The 25,744-nt window shown below is 46.7% G+C and overlaps 1 protein-coding gene and 1 long non-coding RNA gene across 4 annotated transcripts in view; one reads left to right on the plus strand and one right to left on the minus strand.

Moving 5' to 3' along the window:
• The window catches only part of LOC309636045, a 246,301-nt gene that overhangs the window by 131,040 nt on the left and 89,517 nt on the right, over positions 1-25,744 (minus strand). The window lies entirely within an intron of this gene.
• The window catches only part of LOC309605765 (CD48 antigen-like), a 55,697-nt gene that overhangs the window by 25,393 nt on the left and 4,560 nt on the right, over positions 1-25,744 (plus strand). Inside the window, exons 3-6 of one of the 3 annotated variants that reach the window (XM_082341976.1) lie at positions 3,853-4,152; positions 5,937-6,047; positions 6,389-6,534; positions 9,093-11,909. In XM_082341976.1, the coding sequence (XP_082198102.1) occupies positions 3,853-4,152; positions 5,937-6,047; positions 6,389-6,534; positions 9,093-9,203 (668 nt within the window). In that variant the 3' untranslated portion in view covers positions 9,204-11,909. Of the gene's footprint in view, positions 1-3,852; positions 4,153-5,936; positions 6,048-6,388; positions 6,535-9,092; positions 11,910-25,744 lie in introns of those variants that run through there. The other 2 variants (XM_082341978.1, XM_082341977.1) reach the window with 2 other exon arrangements.

Consider the following 25,744-nt stretch of genomic DNA (forward strand, 5'->3'; position numbering starts at 1 on the left):
GCCAAATACACTGTTCCTCAAACACAGTCTCTCTCTCTCTGTTACCTCATGGCTTTCAGAACTGCCATGTCCTATAAAGGCTTTTCTGATCCCTGTTGAATGAGTATTTCCATTTTGAAGTCTGAAAGTTCTTTTTCCTAATTCTTTTATGGGTAATGTTTCTCTCTGCCTTGGACTACAGTTATTTGCGTGTGGTCTGCTGTCCACTTGAGAGCAGGGTCCATACCCTACTCTTCTTGGCATCTGCCAGTGTTTTACACAGCTCCCAGGAGGCATTCAGGAAGTATGCCTTTAACCAAATAGATTTAAGCAATTTTTAAAGGCTACCTACAGAAGTGCACCTAATTTTTCTAGGATTTTTTAAAAATAAATTTATTTATTTTATTTCTTTATTTTTGGCTGTGTTGGGTCTTCATTGTTGCGTGTGGGCTTTCTTTAGTTGTGGCGAGCAGGGGCTACTCTTTGTTGCAGCGTGCGGGCTTCTCATTTTGGTGGCTTCTCTTGTTGCGGAACACGGGCTCTAGGTGCACGGGCTTCGGTAGTTGTCGTGTGCAGGCTCGATAGTTGTGGCTCACAGGCTCTAGAGTACAGGCTCAGTAGTTGTGGCACATGGGCCTAGTTGCTCCACGGCATGTAGGATCTTCCCAGACCAGGGCTCGAACCTGCGTCCCCTGCACTGGCAGGCGGATTCTTAACCACTTTGCCACCAGGGAAGTCTGATTTCTAGGAATTTTTATTATTCAAGCCTGATTAATATTCCTTTACCTATTGAAAAGAGCTTAATAAAAATTCATAAAAACCACTTGCTGAGTGAATACTTTAAATGCCTAAGAGCATACACTTCCTAAACACCTGTCTGTGCTTCATGACACTTTGTAATAGACATTCCATTTGGTTTTATATTTAAATTGTTATCTGTTCATTAAATCAGATCTTTTAAAGAAGTGATGTAAAAATATCATTTTCCCCAGATGAATGTTCAATGAGTCTTGGGAAGGACCCACAAATTTGCATTTTCAACAACTGCCCCAGATCAAGGGTTGGCAAACTATAGCCACTGGTAAATCCAGCCCAATGTCTGATTTTATAAATAAAGTTTTATTGGAACACAGCCACGTCCATTCTTTCACATGTTGTATTGGGCTGCTTTCTCCCCATAATGGCAAAGTTGCGTAGTTGTGAGAGAGACCACCTGTCATATTTACCATCTGATCTTTTACCCTTTGCTTACCCCTGCCCTAGATGACTCTACTGACACAGCTAGTCCATGTAACTTTATAGGGTTATTATGAGGATTAGATGAGTTAATGTAAAGCCTTAGGAGTTATGCCTGGAAATATATGCCTGTCAATAAATGCTAGGTATGGTTTTCTTTTCATCTGCTAGTGGTGTAAATTACATTAATAAATTTCCTAATTATACTATCCTTGCATCCCTATAATAAACCCAACTTGATCATGATGTATTGTGTGATTATATTTGCTAATATTTAATTTAGGAATTTTCAATTCTCTGTTTGTAACTGACATTAACCCATGGATTTGTGTGTTTTGTCTTGTTTTGGTTTCGGTATTCTTGTCTGACGTGAGTATTAAAGTTAAACTATGCTTTCAGAATGACCTCAGAAATATTTTGCCTTTTTAAACTCTGGAACAGTGTATATAACACAGGAATTTTCTTTCTTTGACCATTTGGTAGCACTCACCCCTAAAACCATATGCACTTCATGACCTTTATAAGGACAGATCTTTGGCCACACTTCTAATTTCTTCTAAGACTGTGGGTGTATTCAGGTTTGCTGCCACTTCTTAATAGGATTTTGATCATTTACACTTTCCTAGAAAAACATTATTTCACTTATATTTTCAAATATATTGTCATGCAGTTGGACATAGTGTTTTCTTATAATTTTTAATATCTTCTCATCTATAGTTATGCCCAATTCTCATTCTTAGTGACATTTACTTATAGCTTTAATTTTTTAGTCAGACATCAATATTTTTTCTTTTGATTGGCCTTTTTTTTAATCAACTTTGATTTTGCTGATCAAGTCTTTTTTATTGTTATCTATGCACATAAGTCAGGGATATGTTTGACAGCAATTAGCATTAAACTTGATTTTTTTTTAATTTATTTATTTATTTATTTATTTTTTTTGGCTGTGTTGGGTCTTCGCTTCTGTGCGAGGGCTTCCTCTAGTTGCGGCAAGCGGGGGCCACTCTTCATCGCGGTGCGCGGGCCACTCACTATCGCAGCCTCTCTTGTTGCGGAGCACAGGCTCCAGACGCGCAGGCTCAGTAGTTGTGGCTCACGGGCCTAGTTGCTCCGCGGCATGTGGGATATTCCCAGACCAGGGCTCGAACCCGTGTCCCCTGCATTGGCAGGCAGATTCTCAACCACTGCGCCACCAGGGAAGCCCTAAACTTGATTTTTAAAGGCTTGAGCAAATGGGGATTTATTTTTCTCCCATCACCAGAAGTCAAGAGATAGCTTTTGCTGGCAGCCATCTATCTGCTCCACATTGTCTCCTGGGAAGGAGGCTCACTCTATCTTCCTGCTCTGCCATCCTTGGCACATGGGCTTTTGTCCTCATGCTTGTTGCCTTTTGGTCCAAGATAGCTGTTGCTCCAGACATCATTCTAGCATAAATAGCAAAAGGGAGAAAGACAGGGGGAAAAAATCTCTCTTGTGTTGAGGCTTTCTCTTTTCAGGAGTGAAGACCTTTCGTCTCACACAGCAAATTTCCCCTAAGTCACTGGTCAGAACCAATGCAACTGTAAGAAAGACTGAAATTGAGAATTTAGCTTTCTAGGTTCTTCAAGAGATGAAGTCAAGGACAGTGAGGGAAGTGGGACTGAGCATATAGTGAGCGACCTACCAGATTGGCCACCTGGCCATTAACATCTGCATTTACCTATATTACATCCTGTCCTCTAGTCCTTTTAGGTCCATCTGCTGTGGTAAACTCATCTACTGTAGTAATAGTGAATTTGATTTATACATTTCCAAACCATGTTGTTAGGTACATAGCAATCGAAAATATCTCTGTTTGACCTGCTTAATGTTTTTTATCTCAAATTTTATTTGGTCTGTAGTGACTATTGCCACCCCTGCAATCATTTTGTTGACATTTTCCACATCTACTGTTTTTCATCTCTTTCTTTTTAATCTTTCTGTTTCATTAGGTAAAGTAAATTGCATACAGCTGGTTTTACCTAATCTGGGTCTTGGCTTTTTAATAGGGGGATATAACGCATTCAAATGCATTTTAATTTTTTACATGTATGGACCTACTCCAGACATCCTATTTAATGTTTTTTATCATTTTTTTCTTTTTTTTTTTTTGCCTTTTGTTTAATTAATACAGTTTTCTTTGATCCAAACTTCTCTAGTAGTTAGGAAATTGTACAACATTGTACTTTTATCCCACTGATGACTAAACTTACATTTTTACTTCAGCATTTAAAGATAATCTGTATGTTTTTATTCCTTGAACAAAACAAGAACGTTATCATGTTTTTACACTGTATTCTCAATGCCTTGCATGTTTTATTTATTATATATACAATAATATATGGTGATCATATATATTATCATGTATACATATAATTATATAATTATCATATACATCATGATAATTTAGTTATCTAGACTTAACTGAGCATGGAAGGGACTCAACCATCTGTCTGTGGGCTGGGAGTCAGAACCTCTTAGTCCAGGGAGAGTAGGTTCCTTCCCCAGGCCTATAGTTAGAAACCTACACAGATGCATCATATAGGTGAGAGAGGTGATATACTTGGATGAGCTTCTAACCCTGAAGCTCAGTTTCTCTTTTGTCCCCTCTCACCCCAGAGCCCATCCCCCACCCCCAGATCCAGATTCATTCATCATCTAACACATCAGGCTGGTGCAACGTCAGTCTAGAGTGTGGGACCCCAGGAAACACAGGGAACCTGACAGTGACCTGGCTGAGCCAGGGCCTCCCCAGGGAGCTGGAGCAGAGAGGGACGCTGGGGCCAGCCCGCAGCTCCCAGAACCTGAGCCTGAGCCTGTCCCTCAGCCACTTCAACAGCCGCCTCACCTGTGTGGTCAGCAACCCCGCGGATGAGAAGAACACAACCTTACACCTGGAGGACATCTGCCCACAGAGGGGTGAGTGCGATCTGCTAAGGAAGGTGATGAAAATGGGCCAGCAGAGACTAGGGGAGGGCAAGGCTGGGAGGATTTGGGGAAAATGGGGGAACTGAGGGACATTTTAAGGCCGTTTATGTGATGCAACCAAAAAGTCCCCACCTCAGTGAATGGCCATAGTCTCATTGTAGTCTTCAAACCTGCAAGTCCAGAAGTTGGACCAATATATGGAGACTAATGCATCACCCAGAACATAAATGTGGGACTGGCTTGTGTGTACCCCCTTTCCCAGCATCGAGGACCCTGGGAGGCTGAGTTACACATAAGAATCCAAGCAGGGGAGGAGAAGGATTCGAGGAGTAAAGACTGAGGAACTCAGGGTACCCTGCCCCCAGCCCTGGAATTCTCTCGTGCCCCAGACTCTGGCCCCAACCCTGGATGGGCAGGACTTGCATAGCACGTCCAGGCTGATAGATGCCCGTTTTTTGCTGCATACCAGACTTGCCCATTCAAAGGATGGCTAGCACCTCTGAGTACATAAACCACAGTTCAGCCCTCCTCTGAGCAGTGTGAGAACCTGCGGTCACTACACCCAGTTACCACCCTTCCCCCATCAGCCTAGAGCATCACCTCAGCTTCATAAAGGGACTGTACTGGGTAGGTTACAGGGGTGGGAACCCTTATGAAAGAACTCCAGGCCCTGGCGTCATAAAGTACCAAATCCCTTACTATCCTGAGGGCTACAGAGCAGGAACAACTGATGTTAAAAAAGAGGTGTAATTACCAGTTCAGCTGCCCCGTCCCACCAATGCCTTCCTGACCTCTGCTTGCTCAGGTGGGGCTCTCGTCTAAACAGTCCCTTTCTTCTCATTTCCTCACTCACTCAGCATTCAACCCTCACACTGAGTGCCTACTAGGTGCTGGTGATGGGGGAAAGGCTCAGTGAAAAATAAGATAAGCCCCTGCCCTCAAGGAACTTACTGCAGTGGGGGCTTCACCACACACTGGCTGTGTGACCCTGGACAACTTACTTAATTTTTGTAGCTTTTCCATAATATGGATAATAATTGTATCTACTTCATAGGGCTGTTGTGATCATGAAAAGAAATAATCTACATAGAGCTATCAACACAGTACATGACACATAATATGTCAGTAATTATCAGAAAATAGCTCAAAGAAGGGGAGGATTAAATTTCTAAACACAAAAGCAGATGTTAAAGCTAAAGTTGGAGCAAATACAAAATATAGGGTTTGGGTATGAAAGAAAGAAGGAAGGGAGGGAGGGAGGGGGGGAGAAAGGATGGAAGGAAGAAAAAAGTTAAGTAACTGCTGCCCGAGTTGAGAAAGGCATCACAGATAAGGGAACACTTGAGATGGGCCTTGAAGGATGAATAGGAGTTTTCTTGTGGCATAGTGGAAAAGACATCCCAAACAGAGAAAAGGACATACCCTGAGGTCTGGTGACCCCAGAGTTTTTTATCCCTTCTTCCTCTTAGAATGTATTTTTCTTCTGGGAGTCTGAGAAGAGAAAAGGGGCAGGCTGAGGGGATGAGCAATGGCACACGCAGCTAATGGGAGCCTCTGAGTTTCCTGTGCAGAAATGGGACAGAAAGCCTGGTGAAGAAACATTAAAGTAACAACGGCTAGTGTGTAGAGAGACTAGAAAGGAGGAAACCTGTCAGGGTTGCATCAAGGATGTACACGTGGGATACAGGCTCTGAGCCAGGGTGGCCCCACCTCCTCCCAATTGCCTACCCAACAGGCCTGACTGAGGCAGATCTGACACTAGCCTTTGACTCCAGGTTCTCTTCAGAGCAAATGGCTTTGGAGAGGCATCCTTCTTGTGGTTCTGACGGTGAGCCTAGTGGCTGGAGTGTGGATCTGGATGAGAAAGAAGATGCACACTGGGAGAGGCAGGTGCTGGGTAGACCCTGAGGGGAGCCCTGGGATGGGGGTGGATCTGGGGGAAAGGAGTAGATGGAGACCCCAGGGAAGGTGGCAGGGCAGTGGTCAGATAGAGGCTCACTGACCTCTCTTGTGAATCATTCCTGGTAGAAGCCTGGGGTAGAGCAATGCTGGGGGTGGGAGCTGTATGCATGCCCAGAAAAGAAGGGTGGAGGAAGGCAGGGACAGGACAGGGGTCTGGGACCTGATGCTATGAACCAGAGAGCAATGGCTGCTCTCACCTCACCCAAGGGCTGATGGGGGGTCACCTCGAGTTCCATCCATTCTCATTAGCATCTGCTATATACAGGTGGGTCCACTCTCCTGCCAGTGGTGCCAGGCTCAGCAGCTACTCCCCAGGTCCTTCTCACAGTGGAATCTGCTAACCTTCAGACTGCTGTGGCCAACAGCCATGACCCTGCCTATGAAGAGATCAGCTTCCTGAGACACCCTAAGGTGGGTCTAAGGGAGTCAAATTAGGGTCAACTGATATGTGCTCAGAGACAGTGAGTCCTGGGAAGTCCGGAGTATTCTGCTTCCCATCAAGTTCTGGGTCCAGTCCTTGCTTTGGACAATATGGTTGCTGTGCCTGGGTGCCCACAACATGCTGGGAGCTGAGGGGCAAAGGGAGGAAACCACTGATGGGGAACATACCCCACTCATACGTCCACAGCCTCATCAGATCCTTGCTACCACCCAAGGAGGAGGGATGGCAAAGCGGAAGAAGCAAAAGTGTAAATGACCAGGTGTCTGGTAGACCCTGTCATCTATATAAGCCCCAAGGAAATAAAAGTAGGGCACACTAGCAGGGCCTGGATATAGGGCAAACCCAAGAATCTGAGAAGCATCAGGAAAGGCTCGTTTCCTCTCCCCTCCTTCCTGAAGTCTCTCTCCCTCCTACCTGCCTGAGATCCTGCCATTAATACCACCTCTTTGCTTAAAGGCTTTGATACGTCTGCTGATGAGATGTCCCTGGGAGAGCATCTCATACGGCTATTTGCCCTTAGTTGGAAATTGGTGCTATGGTCACAGTTGGAATGATTTCACCGGGGGGAAGAGCAGGAGACAGGACTAGCAGGAGGAGGAGAGGACACCTCAGGGACTTCCCAGAAGCAATGGTCCTCAAAAGGAGCTCGCATCGGGAACGCCTGAAGGGCTTGGTAAGATAAAGTTTGCTGGGCCCACTCCCGGAGTTTTTGATTCAATGGGTCTAAGGCAGACCTGAGAACTTGCATTTCTAACAAGTTCCCAAGTGATGCCGATACTCCTGGTCCCACCCGTTGAGAACTACTGGGCTAAAATGGTGAGCAGAGGAGAAGCAAGTAGAGCTGCTGTCAGGATGCCCAGGAGTAGCCAGTGGCCAGGTCCTCTCCTCTCTCATCCTTGACTTCCCTAAAGAGGGAACAATGCTAGATCATTGCTCCACAAAACATCAGGACCCAGTCCAGTCCCAGCAGGTCATAGTGGGGGAAAGTGAGACACAGAGGGAACACTTGGACTTATCAGAGAACCATGGCAAGCACAAGACAAGATAGGGGTGTCTTCATTCCCAGCCTAGTGTTCCGTGCAGTGTCCCCAACTGCCTCAGTGCCTGCCACACTGTGACTTCCCACGTCAGTCCCTCTCAGTTATGTCCCTACCTAACCTGGGCCTCAGGGGGACTCAGGATATAGTTCATTGTTACCCAAACCCTAATACCCCTACCAGAGAAGCACAGGAGGGGAGCAATACGTGGCTTTGGGATAGAGAAACAAATCAGGCAACGTCTGACCCAGACACACAACATCTGACCCAGATACACAACCTTGTCCTGAAGCCCCTGCCACATCAGTCCCTGCCTTTGGGGAGCTCTCAGTCTGATGGAGAACATAAATTCCCTACAAGGAGACAGGGAGTTAAGTGCAGAAATGGATGTGAGGCCCAGCTCTGACACAGATTTTTTTTTAAATCGAAGTATAGTTGATTTACAATGTTGTGTTAGTTTCTGTTGTACAGCCAAGTGATTCAGATATAGATAGATATATAGATATAGATATAGACAGAGACAGTGATAGAGATAGAGATAGAGACAGAGATAGAGATAGATTCTTTTTCGGATTCTTTTCCATTATGGTTTATTACAAGATATTGAATATAGTCCCCTGTGCTATACAGTAGGACCTTGTTGTTTATCCATTCTATATGTAGTAGTTTGTATCTGTTAATCCCAAATGCCAAATTTATCCCTCCCCCACCCCCTTTCCCCTTTGGTAACCATAAATTTGTTTTCTATGTCTGTGAGTCTGTTTCTATTTCGTAAAATAAGTTTGTGACACGGACTTCTTGATCAACCCTAGAAAATCACTTTCCTCCCTGTGCCTCAGTTTCTTCTTTCATAAAATGAGGATTACAATAATAATAACTTACATTTATCTGATGCTTTTCAGTTTTTCAAAGCACTTTTGCAACGAGAGCAGTCAAGGTGATTTATAAATTTGTTCATCAAATATTCGTTGAGTGTCTACTGTGTTCCCTGAATTGTTCTGATCTGGGCTACAGAAGTCTACAAAACAAGAAAAGTCCTTGGCCTCACAGAATATACATTCTAGATTGAGGGAGGGGAGAATGATGAATCAATAAGCAAACTATGAAGCGCTAGACGATGATAAGTGTTATGAGAAAATAAAGCAGAAAAGAGAGATGCATGGGTAGGGTGTGATTTTAATTAAGGCTGTCAGGGGAAACCTCACGAAGAAGAGAGACCCTGAAAGAGATGAGGGAGTGAGCAAAGTGGAAGTCTTAGAGTGGGGAGAGAGAGGTAGCACCCTGGGTAGAAGACAGAGCAGTGCAAAGATTCTGCAGTGTTCAAGAGAGAGGTCTGTGCTGAAGCTATACTTTGGGGCGTTATCAGTTTTGAGAACCAGAATTACCTAGTTGAGGACAAGAAGCTCATGAAGAGATGTAGCTTGACTGACCCATCTGCCTAATGCTTAGAAATTGACCAGGACCACTCCTAAACTCTGCTTGAATTGTAGAAAGACAGGGAGAAGGGCAGCTGCCATTCACATAACCCGGAGTGTACTTTGGCCATCCACACTGTCTACGAGAAGATCCGGACAAGTACAGAGCCCCAGGGGGACGCCTAGACCACGATGACACTGGAGCATGGGGGGACCTTGGCAAGATCTGCCCCACCCCACCCTTTTCCCCTGGGTCCCCACAGATCCCTCATTAAGGTGAAGCTGGGGCTAAAGCCTAGGTCTTCCTGACCAATTTTCAGCACGAGCTGCTCCCCTGGGTTCTCCATCAAAATTTTCTCACATCACAGATGGTGGGTGGTGACTCTGCTACTCAAATAACCAAATATGAGAAGCAAACCCTTCAGCCTTTGGCCACACTTCTGACCTGTGAGCCACTTGACCCCATCAGGGAACACTCATGGTCAGGCAGGGCCTGCACAGGGGTGGTTGGGGGAGAGAGATGATTCCTTGGAACAGGGTGCATCCTGGGGGCCCTGAGAAGGATGGGCCTTGGGTGGAGGACCTTCAGGATTTCACAGCCCGGCTCGCTACACGTGAATAGAGAGAAGAATGGCCCTTGACTGTGGAAAAAAGAGAACTGCAGATACAAGATTCAGGGCCAGCTGTGTTGTAGAGAAGGGTGGAAAGGGAAGGAAACATTTTTTTGAGTTCTGTCACCTACTAGGCTTAATTCTAAGCACAGGAAATGTACTATCTAGGTTCTCAAAATTCAATTAATTCACAGGCTTTTTTATTTTTATTCAATAATACATGCCTGCAGTACAAAAGTCAAAAGGCATGTCCTGTTGAAATGATAATGCTTCATAATTTTGCTGCTATTAAAATAGGATCTTGTTCCCAGTGAGTATTCTAACTCATTGATTAAAATAATACATGCAAAATGTATATTAAGCCGTGTTACTAAATTTCTCTACTGTTTGTAACAGTTTTTCATTTGATCCCTTTGAATTTGGGGGTAAATAAAAATATTAACAAGTGATTATAATTTTTGCTTCCTTCTTTCCAGATTTTATGCTTTATTCCTGTCTCTTATCTAATTGAATGGGCTAATACTTCCAAAACCATGTTAAATAATGATGATGAAGAATATCCTTGTATTGTTCCTAACTTTAATGTAAATGCTCCCAGTGTTTCTCCATTAAGCATGATGTTCTTTTTTTGGTTAAGGCATATTGTTGTATCATGTTAAGAAAGTATGTATTTATTCCTATTTTATCGAGAGTTTTACCAAGAGTAAAATGGTCAATTTTATTGTTTCCTTTTTAACATCTGTGAACATAGCATATGGTTTTCTTTTTTATCTACTAATAATACATTAATAGATGTCTTAATATGGAACTATTCTTCCATTATTAGAATAAATCTCAGTTGGTGTATTATTCTTTAAATGTACTACTGTTTGATAGTATTTTTACTTGGGATTTTTGCATCATTATTTATAAATGAAATTCTTCTGTACTTTTTTTTATGCTTTACTTCGTCAGTTTGGTATTTGTGTCATGCTTATCAGAGATCCCTTTTATTTTCATTTCTTGTAATAATTCAATTAAAATTCACTTTATAGTAAAAAAAAAAAAAAGATTCCTTTTAAGAAAATAATTCTCGGGCTTCCCTGGTGGCGCAGTGGTTGAGAATCTGCCTGCCAATGCAGGGGACACAGGTTTGAGCCCTGGTCTGGGAAGATCCCACATGCCGCGGAGCAACTGGGCCCGTGAGCCACAATTACTGAGCCTGCGCGTCTGGAGCCTGTGCTCCGCAGTAAGAGAGGCCGCGATAGTGAGAGGCCCGCGCACCGCGATGAAGAGTGGCCCCCGCTTGCCACAACTAGAGAAAGCCCTCGCACAGAAACGAAGACCCAACACAGCCATAAATAAATAAATAAATAAATAAATAAAATTTAAAAAAAACAGAATAGAAGGGAACACTTCCTAACTCATTGGATAAGACCAATATTAAAAAAAAAAAAAAGAAAATAATTCTCATTACTGAATGTTGATTTAATTTTTATTATGTTACTTAAAGATGTATAAACATGAAACTATGTATTAATGTCTGGTGCTTATAGCTTTTATATTATAAACAAAAAATGTATATAAAGTAAATAAATACAAAGCAACAAAATAATGAAGCAATGATTATTTGAACATATTCAAACATGCAACTTTAATGTAATGTGATAAATGTTTTTGTTTTGCTGAAACTAAACCATTGGTGTTGGTATTAAGAGAAAAAACTGCAGGCTCACAACAGGCTCTGTATTTAATTTATTTTTTTTAACTTCAATACAAAGAATGCTAGTTCACATACATTTATTGTACCAATACTTGATTAAAGTCTTTGTTTACCAGAACCTCATCTTAACCAAAACTCTGCCAGGGTGACAATTGATAGATCTGTAGAATTGCTTTATTCACCTGAAAAAAAATTAACATGACAACATTATTAAAGTCTTCATTCAACACATATCTATCTACTTGCCACTGGAATCATAGAACAAGAACGTTCTTCAGGGCTTCCCTGGTGGCGCAGTGGTTGAGAATCTGCCTGCCAATGCAGGGGACACGGGTTTGAGCCCTGGTCTGGGAAGATCCCACGTGCCGCGGAGCAACTGGGCCCGTGAGCCACAATTACTGAGCCTGCGCGTCTGGAGCCTGTGCTCCGCCACAAGAGAGGCCGCGACAGTGAGAGGCCCGCGCACCGCGATGAAGAGTGGCCCCCGCTCGCCGCAACTAGAGAAAGCCCTCGCACAGAAACGAAGACCCTACACAGCCAAAAATTAATTAATTAATTAATTAATTTTAAAAAAAGAACGTTCTTCATTGGGTATTTGCACCTGTAGTGGGTATTTACAACATTACTGCTAATGAACTTTTTTTTTTTTTTTTAATGAACTTTTATAAGTTGGTGCCACAAGGATAGAATCGCATACCTCAGCTTACAAGTCAGATACGCCCCTGACAGCTATAGGGCAGGAATTTTTGAATGTGACAAGCCTGTTGAAGAGGTGCTGAGGGGCAGAAGGGGGCCAATTTGTCAGATGCCAATTTAGTGAATGTTCAAGTCATCAAAATTATCAAATCTATCCATTTACCAAAAACTTCTTTTTTTTAAAACTATGTGTAAAACTTAAAGCAATTCATATTGGATAAAATGGTTTAACAGCTTTCGAATATTTCTGTCATTTTGGTTGACAGGTTTCATTATTTCTTCCTAAGAGCACCTAAAGCAATGTTTCATGTCTCTCTACCCAGCTCCCTGCTGGAGACAGAAAGAGAAGTCAGTTCACAAGATGGCCTGAGAGGGGAGACTGGGGGGCAGAGAGATGAGGAGACTGACAGGCAGAGGGAGGGGGCCTGAGGCCAGGGAGGCAGTCTGAAGCCAGATCCCGGGGGCCTTTGCTCCCCAAAGTCCTCACAGGCTCTGGTAATCCATCTGACTCAAAGCATTGTAAATTTTATCAAGAATTTTACTTTATTTTAATTTTTAAATAAATTTATTTATTTATTTGTTTATTTATCTTTAGTTGTCTTGCTGTGCACAGGCTTTCTCTAGTTGCAGCGAGCGGGGGCTACTCTTCGTTGCGGGGCACGGGCTTCTCATTGTGGTGGCTTCTCTTTTTGAGGAGCACGGGCTCTAGGAGCACGGGCTTCAGTAGTTGTGGCATGCGAGCTCAGTAGTTGTGGCTCACGGGCTCTAGAGCACAGGCTCAGTAGTTGTGGTGCTTAGTTGCTCTGTGGCATGTGGGATCTTCCTGGACCAGGGCTCGAACCCGTGTCCCCTGCATTGGCAGGCGGATTCTTAACCACTGCACCACCTGGGAAGTCCAAATTTTATCAATACTTGACAGAAATAAATATTTTATAAATTTATCAAATTCAGCAAATTGGTTGTTCAGTGGTTTACCCATTTAGAAAATGGACTTCTGTGTAAACTGTCTTTCAGCAAAGTGGTTTTAGCTGAATTAACCTTTGGGCAAATGTATATGAGCCTTACAGCTTAATGGCTAAGAAATTAGGCTTTGGGGCCCAGCTGCCCGCGTCAAACCCTCAGTCCACTTACCGGCTGCAGACTCTTGAGCAGGGCCTTGACCTCCCAGTGCCTCCGTCTCCTCAGCTGTAAGAGGGCAGTAGTCAGGGTCTTCCCTCACAGAGCTGTCAGCAGAGTCACTGACTTAACACACTCACAGCACTCAGAGCGGTGCCGGCATCAAAAGCACAGGTTATTATTGTCACTTTGCCCTGTCCTGCCTGAGGGCCAGTCCTCCCACCTGTCTCCTCCACGTAAACCATGCACCAGGTGGTCCCCATCAGAACGATGCTCTGTGCCGTTCTCTGGTCCCCCTGTGAAGATGCTGTAACACAAAAGCAAACGCAGCCCTGAAAATGCCTTTGCTGTAAGGTGGGCACCTGCAGGATCCAAGTATGCACAGAATGAATTCCCAGATTATTAACTGTCAGATTATTATTGAAATGAAGGCATGAAATGTAAACATTCTAACAGAGCACCTGCAGGACCCCGAGACTACAAAGCACCCCAGTATGAGAAACACCATCCCAGGAGCAATGGACCCAGATGGGAAAGGCAGCAGACAAAGGGGCAGGAGGGGTGAGGGGACAGAAAGCTCATGAACCACACGATGCCACACCACATGGCCGGCCCAGTCAGAAGGGGTGGAGGGGAAGGGAATGGAATCCCACAGGACGCTCCTCGTGGAACAGGAAGACCCCACTCAGAGGAAACTGATTCTCTGTGGTTTTCACAGAACTGGAGCACGTGGAGCACACAGGGTTCTCCAGCTTCCACTGCCCAGAGCCCACACTCTCTTCCCACCCTCCCCAGGCAGCTGAGAGACCAAGCAAAGAACACAAGGCATCACATCTAGTTCCCTAACTCATGTGCTCAGACTTCAGGGTCCTGACAGAAAGAAAAGTCAAAAGGAATCCAAATACACAGGTTTGCTGAGGCAAATAACAGAACAAATAGAAAGACTCCAATCAAAGATGAAAAAGCAGGAAAAAAAAAACCCGAACATGAGACCTACACAAATATTTGGCCTTCCAAAATAAAGGAAAGAAACAGCAGTTTGCAAAAGACTGATGAAACCAGAGGTGAAAGAAAATATCAGAATATCATGGGGGTTGGGGGTGGGGCATCTAAGAAAATAATCGAGGAGAAAATTAATGATTTTGCAGAACTTAAAATACAAAGAACAGAATCAACACTACAGAAAACTCCATCAGTAATGGGAAAGACAGGGTGAGGAAATAACGTAGAAAACAAGAGGGAAGCAATTAGAGCAAAATGGACTGACAATGGGGACCAAACATGTAGATAACTAGTTCCCCAAAGAGGACACAGAAGGAACAGAGAAATAAAATACTGTGATCAACACCATCCACTTCCTCCCCCAGAGCCTCCCCTCTTCTTACTAACAGAGCCCTGACTGCTTCTGCTGTCAAGACGAGATACCTGGATCAGGGATGTAGGTGGGGATGTTCCCCTGCTCTCTGGTGGCGGGCATGTGGCCCTGTTCTGGCCAATGATAGGTAAGAAAAGTTTCCTGGGAGCTTCTGAGAATGACTTCCACCTGACAAGAGGAAGGAGGGAGAGGAGAAACTCGTGCCCCTCGCTGCCCACTGGCTCTTGCCTCTGATTGTGGCTGTGTGAGAATGAGGATCTTGAAACTGTTGGAGTCATTTCAGGGCAGAGGGATGGTCAGGAGATGCAGAGGCTGATCCACAGCTCGTCTCTGGGCTTAGACGTTACCAGGGGAGCAGCAAGAGTGACATCACAGATGTGGGAAAGAGCAGCGTGAAGATGGGTGAAAGGGAATGATTTTGGAGTTTGTTTGTATTTGCTAAATTACAGAGTGCAAAGGAGAGGCTGGAGATGAAGTTGGACACGTAGACTGAAATGAGGTTTTGCACTTCTTGTTCAAGATGTTCATGAACCAAGTAAATGCATGTGTGTCCTCTCCTTCCCTGGAACATTAAAACTATAGTAAATGTATTTTGTTTAAGTGTATCGATCACATCAAAGAGAGACAGGGAGGCAACTAATCAGCAGACCAGAGATGCCTGGAATCTCAGAGAGAAAAGGAAGAGGGCTGCTTAGTAAGGCAGAGCCAGACCCCAGACCAATTACCTCAGAATCTCTGGGGTCTTGCCCAGGGGACAGGACTTCGTTAATGACCCAGGTGAGCCCAACGTGCAGCCAAGTTTGAGAACCAGTGACCTAGAACACACACCTAGGGGCACAGCGGAGGATGGAGCCACCTGCCCAGAGGAACCGCAGGGCCCCTGAACTCAGACGGCCAGGTAGGGAGGAGGGTGGGGTGAGAACAGGGCTGAAACAGGGAACCAGTCTGGGCACGAAATAGTCAACTCCCAACCCTCACCCAGCCCAGGCATGACCATCCAGGGACCAGGCATTTCCTTCTCAGATGTCAACAAAGAAAGGCTCTTCTAAAACAAAAACAAAACCCCAAAACCCTGAATGCATGCATGGTCTGGAGAGAACTCAGCAGCTTGTGTGGGTACTGGGGCCTCAGGAAAGCCTCCTCATTCTGACATTTAGGGGTCCCCAGCATAAAAGCCAGCCCCTGCCCCCACCCTAAGGTGGAGCCTGATTTCCCACAGAGCTGCCTGGATCCTTTTCAAACAAAAGGGGAAAACCAAGGATCCACCAGACCCGTGACAAAAGCTGGATCAATTCCAACCACTGGCAGGCAGAACAGGAAGCAGGTTGGCAGGTTGGAGGGAGGGGTAATCAGTGAGTTAAATCTCCTGTAGATTAACAAGAAGTCATTAGGTGATATTTCAGTTTGAAAACTCCAGAAATACCATCAGACGCATTACCTAGAGACACAGAAGTAAACACAGAAAAACTAAAACCAGAAATAATAGAAGTGGTTGCCTCTGGGGAGAGGAATTGGGGCCAGCAGGGGACTGAGACTTTTCAGTACATTTTTTAAAACCATATGCATGTATGACTTGATGACACATATACGTATGCTATAAGTATGTATATTATATATCTGATTATATATATATTTAAAAGGAAGAAATCAGAGACCATAAAGCAGCATTGTCCAACTTGAATGGGCACACGATTCACTTGGCAATCTTGTTCAATAGCAGGTTCTGACTCAGTAGCTCTGGGGGGCCTGAGAGTCTGCATTTCATGCACGCTCCTGGGTGATGCCAAAGCCTCAGGTCTGAGGACCACACTCCAAGTATCAGGGCCATAGATGATGCTAAAGCCCAGGCTGAGGCATCGGAAGTAAATTCTGTGGGTAACTGGAAATCAGTGAAGCTCTTTGAACAGGGGAGAGGCAGGATCACAGGATGCTTTAAGTGGATTAATCAGGGCAGCGTGGCCTATCGGGAGACACTGGAGGCACAGGGCCAGACAGGAGACATTGTAAAATCCAGGCAAGAGATGAGGGGCTAAGTCAGGGCAGTGATGGAGGGCAGAGATGACAGGATAGAGAGACACGGCTGCGGTAGAATCACTTGGCAAAGGACTGGGTGTGAGAGGTGAAGGCAAGAAGGAACCCAGCTGTCCAGTGGAGAGGATGCTGGGCCTTTAGAGACTCAGGGCAGGAAGGCAAGCTCAGCCTAGGGGCCTGAGTGTGAGGATCCTGTGGGACCAACTATTGTTGGTAATTTTGAGATAATAGAAAAAACATATATTGGTCCCTGCCCTGAATTCCCGGCAAAGAGCTCCTAAAACACTTGCAATTTCCGAAGTGATAAGAGGACTAGGGCATCTTTTGTTCTAACATTGGGCCTTTGATTCTGGTTTCTGACACAGCACTCCTAAATTTCTGGGAATTTCCTGGCTGATAGCAGAGTCTTTTGTTCTAATGAGGTGACTCTTGGTGGGATCCTCAGCGGGGGCTGGTCACGAGAAAGACCAAGCTAGGATTAGAAGTCCCACTCCCATTTTTCCAGAGAGGGAAGAGAGGCTGGAAATGGAGTTATTAGTCTATCATGCCTACATGGGGAAGCCTTCATGAGAATCCCAATAGTACGGAGTTTGGAAAGCTTCCATGTTGGTGAACACACGGATGTGCTGGGAGAGTGGGGCACCTGGAGAGGGCACGGAAGCTCCACGCCCCTTCCCACATACCTCGCCCTCTGCATATCTTCCCTTTTCATGTTTGCCTGTATCCTTTATCATATCCTTTATAAAAAACTGGTAAACAGTAAATAAACTGTTGTCTTGAATCCTGCAGGCTGCTCTAGCAAATTAATTGAAGCCAAGGAGGTTTTGGGAACCTCCGATTTATAACATCATCAGAAGCACAAGTGACAACCTGGACTTATGATTAACATGTTAATGGGGGGTGGGGCAGTCTTGTAGGGCTGAGCCCTTAACCTGTAGCATATCTCCAGGTGGACAGTGTCAGAACTGAATTGAATTGTAGGACAATCAGCTGGTGTCACAGACTTGCTTGGTGCTGGGGTAGCCCACACGTCTGGTGTCAGAAGTGCTGTGAGTGGTAGTAGTAGTAGCAGTGTAAGAGTTAAGGAGGGACAAGGGGTGGGGAAGGAATGAGTTCTTCCCACACGGTAATGCAGACCAAGAGTTCAGAAGAGGCGGAAATCAGTGAGGAAGTGACCGAAAGGTAGGAACCATCCATCACTCACAAATACCAAAAATTGTCCCTTGTCAGGAGCATGCCCAGGGCCTGCATGTGACGTGGGTTCCAGCCGTCAGGGTCACACTGAGGCCATTCAGGCAGCCTCTTTCCTGCACCCCTCACCGCGCTCTGGCTCCATCTCTGATGCTAAGGGCACATTTGCAAGTCCAGGGTCTGAGGCTGACCTGAAGAGCCAGGAGGACTCCGGCCTTTCCAGAGAAAGACCCCAGGACAGACCTCATTCTCAAGGAAACATGACCTGCCTCTATGACCTGGGCTCAGAGCTTCCCTTCACAGGCCCTCAAAAGGGTCAGGGTGGCACAGAGCAGCAGGGAAGATGGGGACACCCCTCAGGGTGACGTCTATCTCTTCACCTCAACACCACACACTTATAGAGCAGAGATAAAATGCTAAATACATGCATGGTCTCAGGAGAGTCACTGACGAATCCGTTTTATGGCACTTCAAGTTGTTAAGTCTTTGGCTTGTAGGGGGCTTTTTTTTTTTTAATCTGTAATGTGATTTGCTGTACGTTAGAATAAAAAAGAAAATAAAAACAGCTGCATGGTTCTCTGTGAGACAGTTGGAAAATACCTCCATTTTGTGAAGCTGAGCAGCCTGAGAGAAACTATTCTGGTGGGTGAGGGGCCCCCAGAGGTGGGAGATGGGAGGTCCTTGCTCAGGTCACTGAGACGGGCCCCTGTGCTGATGAGGTGGAAGCCCAGCCCTGGGCTAAAGGGTTAAGGATGGGAGAAGTCTGACCCCTGGATAGACAGGGCATTGCTTCATCTGTTCCTGCTGAATCTGCACGACAGACATTTCTCCTGGTCTCCAGTCCGTCAGGGGCATCCAAGGAGCTAAACCATCATCAACGCACCCCACTTGTCTAGCACTTTCTGGTGCAAAAGCACTTTCACCTATGAGAGGCAGATAAGTACCAATGTGATTACCTTCCCATTTTACAGATGAGTAAACTAAGGCTCCAGAGAGGTTAACTGGTAAACCTCAAGATGTGGAAAGTCAGTACAAGGCAGAGTCTGGCCTAAGACCAGGTCCCTGCCCTTTCAGACCAACGGTCTTTCCAGATCCAAGCCCCTCTCAGTGCAGTGAATCTCCCACACAAGCTGGTTTCAGACCTTGAGAAGCCGCATGAGGGGGCAGGAGGCCAGGACGGTCCCAGGGCAGCCTCTCGCCTCCCTCGCATCAGCCCAGAGAGGAACTAAGACCTATGGCTGCATCTCAGCAGCCTCTGAGATCAAGGTGACCTTTGGTCAACCACAGCCGCCTCCCCCTGCACTAAGCGTGTCACAAACAGGTGTGCACGCCCAGCCGCAACCCAGACCTGCAAAGGCTGCTGGCCTGAGAAGCCTCAGCTGGTCTCCCAGCAGGGCCCAGGGACCCTCACTGTCTGTGAGCTGCCGGCTGGTGGACCTGCACTTCTTCCTGGGGCAGTGAACTGTCCTCCTAGGGAGTCTCATGGTCCAGCTTTCACAGGGTCTTTTCACCTTAGTCTTAACCATCCCATCAGTCATGCCAAGTACATTACTTTTTAAAGCTGGAGAAGCGCCCCCTGGTGGAGGGACTGCCCCCACCCTGAGCTTGTGCCCAGCCCCCATGCATGGCTCCTGCCCAACCTCAGTTTGTGGGTGACTCTCTCCCCAGCCACATCAGTCGGCCTCTTTCTGCTGGGCTTCCTTTGTCACTGGTTTCCCTTGTGGTTCTTGGCTGGACAAGTTCTCAGCTTCTCTCTTGCAACCAACAGGGTTTAGACAGAGCAAAACATCCAGCGCAACCTTCTACCCACCCCACGGGCTCAGGGTACACCAACCTCCCCACAGGGAAGAGATAGGTCCCCACTCATGACCCCTAACAAGGTGCCCACAGACCTTTAAGAGCCCCCCCCATTGGGAGCACAGAAGGGAGGGAGAGCCCCAGCAGGAACAGCTAACTGGGAAAACCTCCCCACTTTAGGGGTCAATCCCCATCCCTTATGGGCCTAAGAAAGAACCCCCATCAGCCTCCAGCCTTCACACCAGCTCCCACTCCCTGGAGTAAGACCCTTCCCTCCTGCCCAAAGCCCGATGATGCTTCCAGATGCAGCTCAGATGGCCCCCTGGGAGCCTGCCCCATCTGCCCCAGATGACTTAGGTGCTCTCTGCGCTGGGCTCCCACAGCACTTCAGCAAGTTGTTGGTCATTTGTGATGTGACCAGGTCACAGGCTCTTGCCTCCCCCTCTTCTGATGCAGACCCCAGGCCCTGTGAACAGGGGAGGCAAGGAGACCCCACTCTCAGGCTGGTGCAAGTGCCGGGTCAGCGCCTCAGAGTGGGTGTCCTGTTGACTCACCCTTGTCGCAGCCCTCCTAGGAGGGCACTGGGGTGTCACAGATGCTCTTGAACAAGACAGGCAGCTCTCAGCTAAGCTGCACATGGCAGCCATGACTGGTTTCCACCCAGCAAATATTGACTGAGCACACCTGTGTCTCGGCACAGCCAGGGCCCCCCTTTCCTGTCCAGTCACCATCTGCTGCGGTCACTGAGCCCCGAGGTGAGCAGCATGTGTGTGCCCTCCCTCCGCTGCTAACCCCACAGCCACTCTGCCCCATGTGGGCGCCCCACCTCTTTAGGACCTGGGCAGAGTCCATCACGGGTTGGGTCCAGAGACACAGTCTGTGTTCGCCATCTTGCTTCCAGTGCAGACACAGCTTATGCATGTTTTCTACTCAAAGTCTGTATTTGCTCTCAGTAGCAATAAAGAAGAGAGAGGAAAATAGCAACTTAAATTGTGCAGTGATTCCACTCTAGGAGAATCTACTCTCTTCACAAACTGAAGGCCTGGAGTGAGCTTGAGATGGAAGCTGTAAATCCATGGGTTCCCTTGGGTCCCTTGGTCCATCTCTCTGCTCCCACCCACCTTCCCCGGGGGCAGGGCTGTGTCGGGAACTGTTTAACAGGTAGCTCTTCAGGAGGACAAGGCCCTGGTCTCCAGCATTTGCCAATCCCTGTGGTGTGGATACGCCCTCCATGGCTCATTTCAAACCACCACCGTGATGACCCTGAGCACAGACTTGGGAAAAGACACGTAAAACCAGCTCTCACAGGCCAGCTCCAGGTGTTTCCAGCACATCCCTGTCTGGGGGGGAATCTAACATTTCAATCTGCAGACACATATTCATGTAGCCTTGCTCGGAAACACAGCCAACTGTCTACCGGGAGGAAAAGGCAGCCTCTTCCACAGCAGGAGGACAAGTTGCTGAGGGTGGTACGTCGGTCTACAACACAGCAGCATCCTAAGGGATTCACAGGAGTGGTTTTAACTGTACTTTATTCCCACCTTAAAACCTAACTCTCCCCTTCGTTAACCAAAGCGAAGGCCTGCATACCCCTCACCCACCCTCCTCCTTCACTACACACCCCCGGCCCAGGCTCAAGTGGGGTCCCCCACCCACCCCGTCTACCTCCCCACCAGGCTGTGTATCCTGAGGGCACAGAACGACTTTTTCTCTGGGAGCCCAGCATGCTGGGAGGCAGGACCTTGCAGGGAGACAGACAGACAGACAGACTTTGATTCCATTCCTGCTTCTACTACAGACCGGGTAATTGTGGGCAGATCCTCAATGGTCTCATCTGTAAAACGGGATAATAGCTACTTCCCAGGGTTGTCGGGAGAACTGAGTAAATGTGGTGCTAAAAGCACCCAGCGCAGGGCAACCCCAACAGACATAGGCCACTGCTTCCCTCCTCCCATCCTCCCAGGGGGAGGTGGCCTGAGCCATAGTCGGACAATTTCGCCACCCTGTGGCTGAGCTCAGAATTGCGCAGCTGTTCCTGGATTTGAGGGAAACTGCTTAGAGAAGGGAAGGGCTGGGGGGGGCTGGTGAGAATCAAGACCAGGGTTTCTGAGAGGCCGCCTGGTATCATGGAAAGACACTGGGCACTGGCATGAGGTTCCGGTAACAGTTTTGGAGATATTAGCTGCTTGAACTTCAGCAAGTTATTTAACTTCTTAAGCCTCAGTTTCTTCATCTGTAAAATGGACATAATGATTTCTGGGTCATTAGATAAGCACTCAGTAAGTGTTCGTTGCTCTTGACCCTCTTCCTGCCCCCCTTTTCCAGATCCTAATAAATATCACCTTCCTGCCTCTGCAGGTCCCCTTAGTAGTTCCTCCTTAGCCTCATCTTCCCCTAGAGGAAGTATCTCAAAGTCCACAGTCATCCACATGTGGACTTAGAGATGTCCCAAAGCTCTAAATTTTTACAATAATTCAATAACAGGGAGACACTTGGTGATATACTCATGTCAACAAAATTATGTCAAGGATGATCTATAGAGTAAAATGTCAAGATATTTATTTGTAATAAAGACTCCCAGTCTGGGGATGGGTGTCAAACCAGGGACCCTAAACACCCCCTTCCCGTTAACAAGTTCTCTCCCCAACAACAAGGGGGCTTGCTGGACAAAGACCCCATGACGGTCAGGGTGGGGGGTATTTCTCCCATATTCGGGAACTTCCTGAAACTTCCTTACCCAACTGGAAGCACCTGTCCGGTGGGCAGATTGCTGTGACCTTGATTCCGAGGACACACAGTGACCAGCACTGTTTCAGTGGTGACCAGTGTCCTTGAGGTTATAAACCCTCCCTGATGGGCCAGTGCCACAGTCTTCAGTGCTGGGAAAGCCCAAGATTTAGGACTCAACAAAATTAGGTCTGTATTTTATCTTATTTACTTGTTACCTGAGTGGCTCTGGACAAATATCTGAACTCTTCTGAACCTGTGAGCTGTCACAGCATTGGGGATGTGTTCCTACTTCAGGAGTCTCTGGGTTTAGTAAGTGCGGTCCTGTGCATGTGCCCAGTGAGGCCACAAATGCTCAATAAACACGCTTATTCTCCAGAATCCATTCTCCCGGAGATACCTCCTCTTATGAAAGGTTGGCTTTATCACTAGACCAGGTTTCCAGGAGCAACTCCTCATGGGACCACAGTTTCCTAGTTTTCTTTTCTTTTTTTTTTTATTTATTTATTTATTTTTGGGTGTGTTGGGTCTTCATTTCTGTGCGAGGGCTTTCTCTAGTTGCGGCGAGCGGGGGCCACTCTTCATTGCGGTGCGCGGGCCTCTCACTGTCGCGGCCTCTCTTGTTGCGGAGCACAGGCTCCAGACGCGCAGGATCAGTAGTTGTGGCTCACGGGCCTAGTTGCTCCGCGGCATATGGGATCTTCCCAGACCAGGGCTCGAACCCGTGTCCCCTGCATTGGCAGGCAGATTCTCAACCACTGCGCCACCAGGGAAGCCCCTTAATTTTCTTTTAAAAAGTTAAGACTATCCTTGGGGATAGAAAATAACTGAGGATAGATACTCACTAATTCCTTCACCAACTCATTTCTGGATTTTAAATTCTTCACTCACCAGAAAGAAATGCCATTAAACCTAAGCAAATGGATAAACAGAGTAACTTTTATTATGCGGCCAAAGGACAGGAACAAACAGGTCACAAAACAAGAAATGCAACTGTCTCACACATGCAGTGGAAAAAATATGGGGCATATTAGACAGCTCAGGCTGCCATTACAAATTACCACAAACTGGTTGACTTAAACAACAGACATTTTTTTTCTCACTCTTGGAGGCTAGAAGTTCAAGATAAAAATGCCATCAGGGTTGGCTTTGGGTAAGGCTTCTCTTCCTACCTTGTAGATGGCCACCTTCTCACTGTGTCCTCACATGACCTTTTCTCTGTACAGACAGAGAGAGAGAGCTCTGGTGTCTCCTCCTCTTCCTAAAAGGACCAGAGTCCTATCAGGTTAGGCTCCGAATCTTTTGAGCTCAGATAACCTTCATTACCTCCCTAAAGGTCCTCTCTCCAAATACAGTCATATAACGGATTAGGGCTTCAACATCTAAACTAGGGAGGAAGACAATTCAGCCTATAACATGGGGTAATCAAGTAAATGTTTGCCCTTAGGGTTGCTGTCTCTGGGGTGAAATTTTGAGCACATGGCATCTTCACAAGTGACTCACCAACCAAAATAGCAATCAGAGATAAGACCAGTGTGGTAATGAGACAGGCCCTCTCCATCCCATTTGGGGATCCGTTTAGAGAGAGCAGTCCTGTCCTTGCCACAATCATCATTTGAGATACCGGCTCCATCAAGAAGTGAATGCCGTCTCCCGTACTCACCTTCAGAGGTCATGGACCCCACAAATGATATTGATATCTGTTGCCAAACTCCTCAAAAATTCCCCACATGGGTGATGGATAACCTCTCCCTTCTAGCAATGACACTCTTGGGGGCCAAACCCGTCCATCTACTTAGATCTGCCTCTGACTCTCATCAAGACCTGGGGTGAGAGCTGGCCTCTATTCCAGTGCTATGTTCACCTTTTCTTTCCCCTGGGCCATCTGCCAGGGGAATGTGGCAGTGGGTGGGCGGGCAGGTCCACTCTACATTCTCTGTAGGGTTGGCAGATTTAGGGGGACTCATTTATCAGAATCTGAGCAACAGGGGAGAGCCCGCCACCCCACCTGGGAAAAATATCTACCATTAATTGCTCTGCCTGGATGTTGCTATATTTTGGGCCTTGAAATCATTTTTTTAAATTATTATTGAAGTACAGTTGATTTACAATTTTGTGTTAGTTTCAGGTATACAGAGTGACTCAGTTTTTCTGGGGTTTTTTCTTGTTCCTTCATCTGGTATATAGCCCTCTGCCTTTTCATCTTCTCTATCTTTCTGTAAATGTGGTTTTTGGTCCACAGACTGCAGGATTGTAGTTTTTCTTACTTCTGCTGTCTGCCCTCTGGTGGTTGAGGCTATCTAAGAGGCTTGATGGGAGGCTCTGGTGGTGGGTAGAGCTGACTGTTGCTGTTGCGGTCAGAGCTCCATAAAACTTTAATCCACTTGACTGTTGATGGGTGGGGCTGGGTTCCCTCCCTGTTGGTTGTTTTGCCTGAGGCAACCCAACACTGGAGCCTACCTGGGCTCTTTGGTGGGGCTAATGGCAGACTCTGGGAGGGCTCACGCCAAGGAGTACTTCCCAGAACCTCTGCTGCCAGTGTCCTTGTCCCCACGGTGAAACAGAGCTAGCTCCCGCCTCTGCAGGAGACCCTCCAACACTAGCAGGTAGGTCTGGTTCAGTCTCCCCCAGGGTCACTGCTCCTTCCTCCGGGTCCCGATGCGCACACTATTCCGTGTGCGCCCTCCAAGAGTGGGGTCTCTGTTTCCCCCAGTCCTGTCGAAGTCCTGCAATCAATTCCCACTAGGCTTCAAAGTCTGATTCTCTATGAATTCCTCCTCCTGTTGCCAGACCCCCAGGTTGGGAAGCCTGACGTGGGGCTCAGAACCTTCACTCCAGTGGGTGGACTCCTGTGGTATAAGTGTTCGCCAGTCTGTGAGTCACCCACCCAGCAGTTATGGGATTTGATTTTACTCTGATTGCGCCCCTCCTACCGTCTCACTGTGGCTTCTCCTCTGTCCTTGGACGTGGGGTATCCTCCTTGGTGAAGTCCAGTGTCCTCCTGTCGATGATTGTCCAGCAGCCAGTTGTGATTCTGGTGCTCTCGCAAGAGGGAGTGAGAGCACGTCCTTCTACTCCGCCATCTTGGTTAATCTCCCCAGAGTGACTCAGTTTTATATATATCAGTATGTATATATATAGAATATATACTATATATACTATATATATATATATATATATATATAATTCTTTTTCAGATTCTTTTCCCTTATAGGTTATTACAAAATATTGAGTATAGGGCTTCCCTGGTGGTGCAGTGGTTAAGAATCCGCCTGCCAATTCAGGGGACACGGGTTCGAGCCCTGGTCCGGGAAGATTCCCACGTGTTGCGGAGCAACTAAGCCTGTGCACCACAACTACTGAGCCTGCGCTCTAGAGCCCACAAGCCACAACTACTGAGCCTGCGTGCCACAACTACTGAAGCCCGGGTGCCTAGAGCCCGTGCTCCGCAACAAGAGAAGCCATCGCAATGAGAAGCCCA

Source organism: Balaenoptera borealis (genome assembly GCF_965194805.1).
Source record: "Balaenoptera borealis genome assembly, chromosome: 1".
Classification (NCBI taxonomy): domain Eukaryota; kingdom Metazoa; phylum Chordata; class Mammalia; order Artiodactyla; family Balaenopteridae; genus Balaenoptera; species Balaenoptera borealis.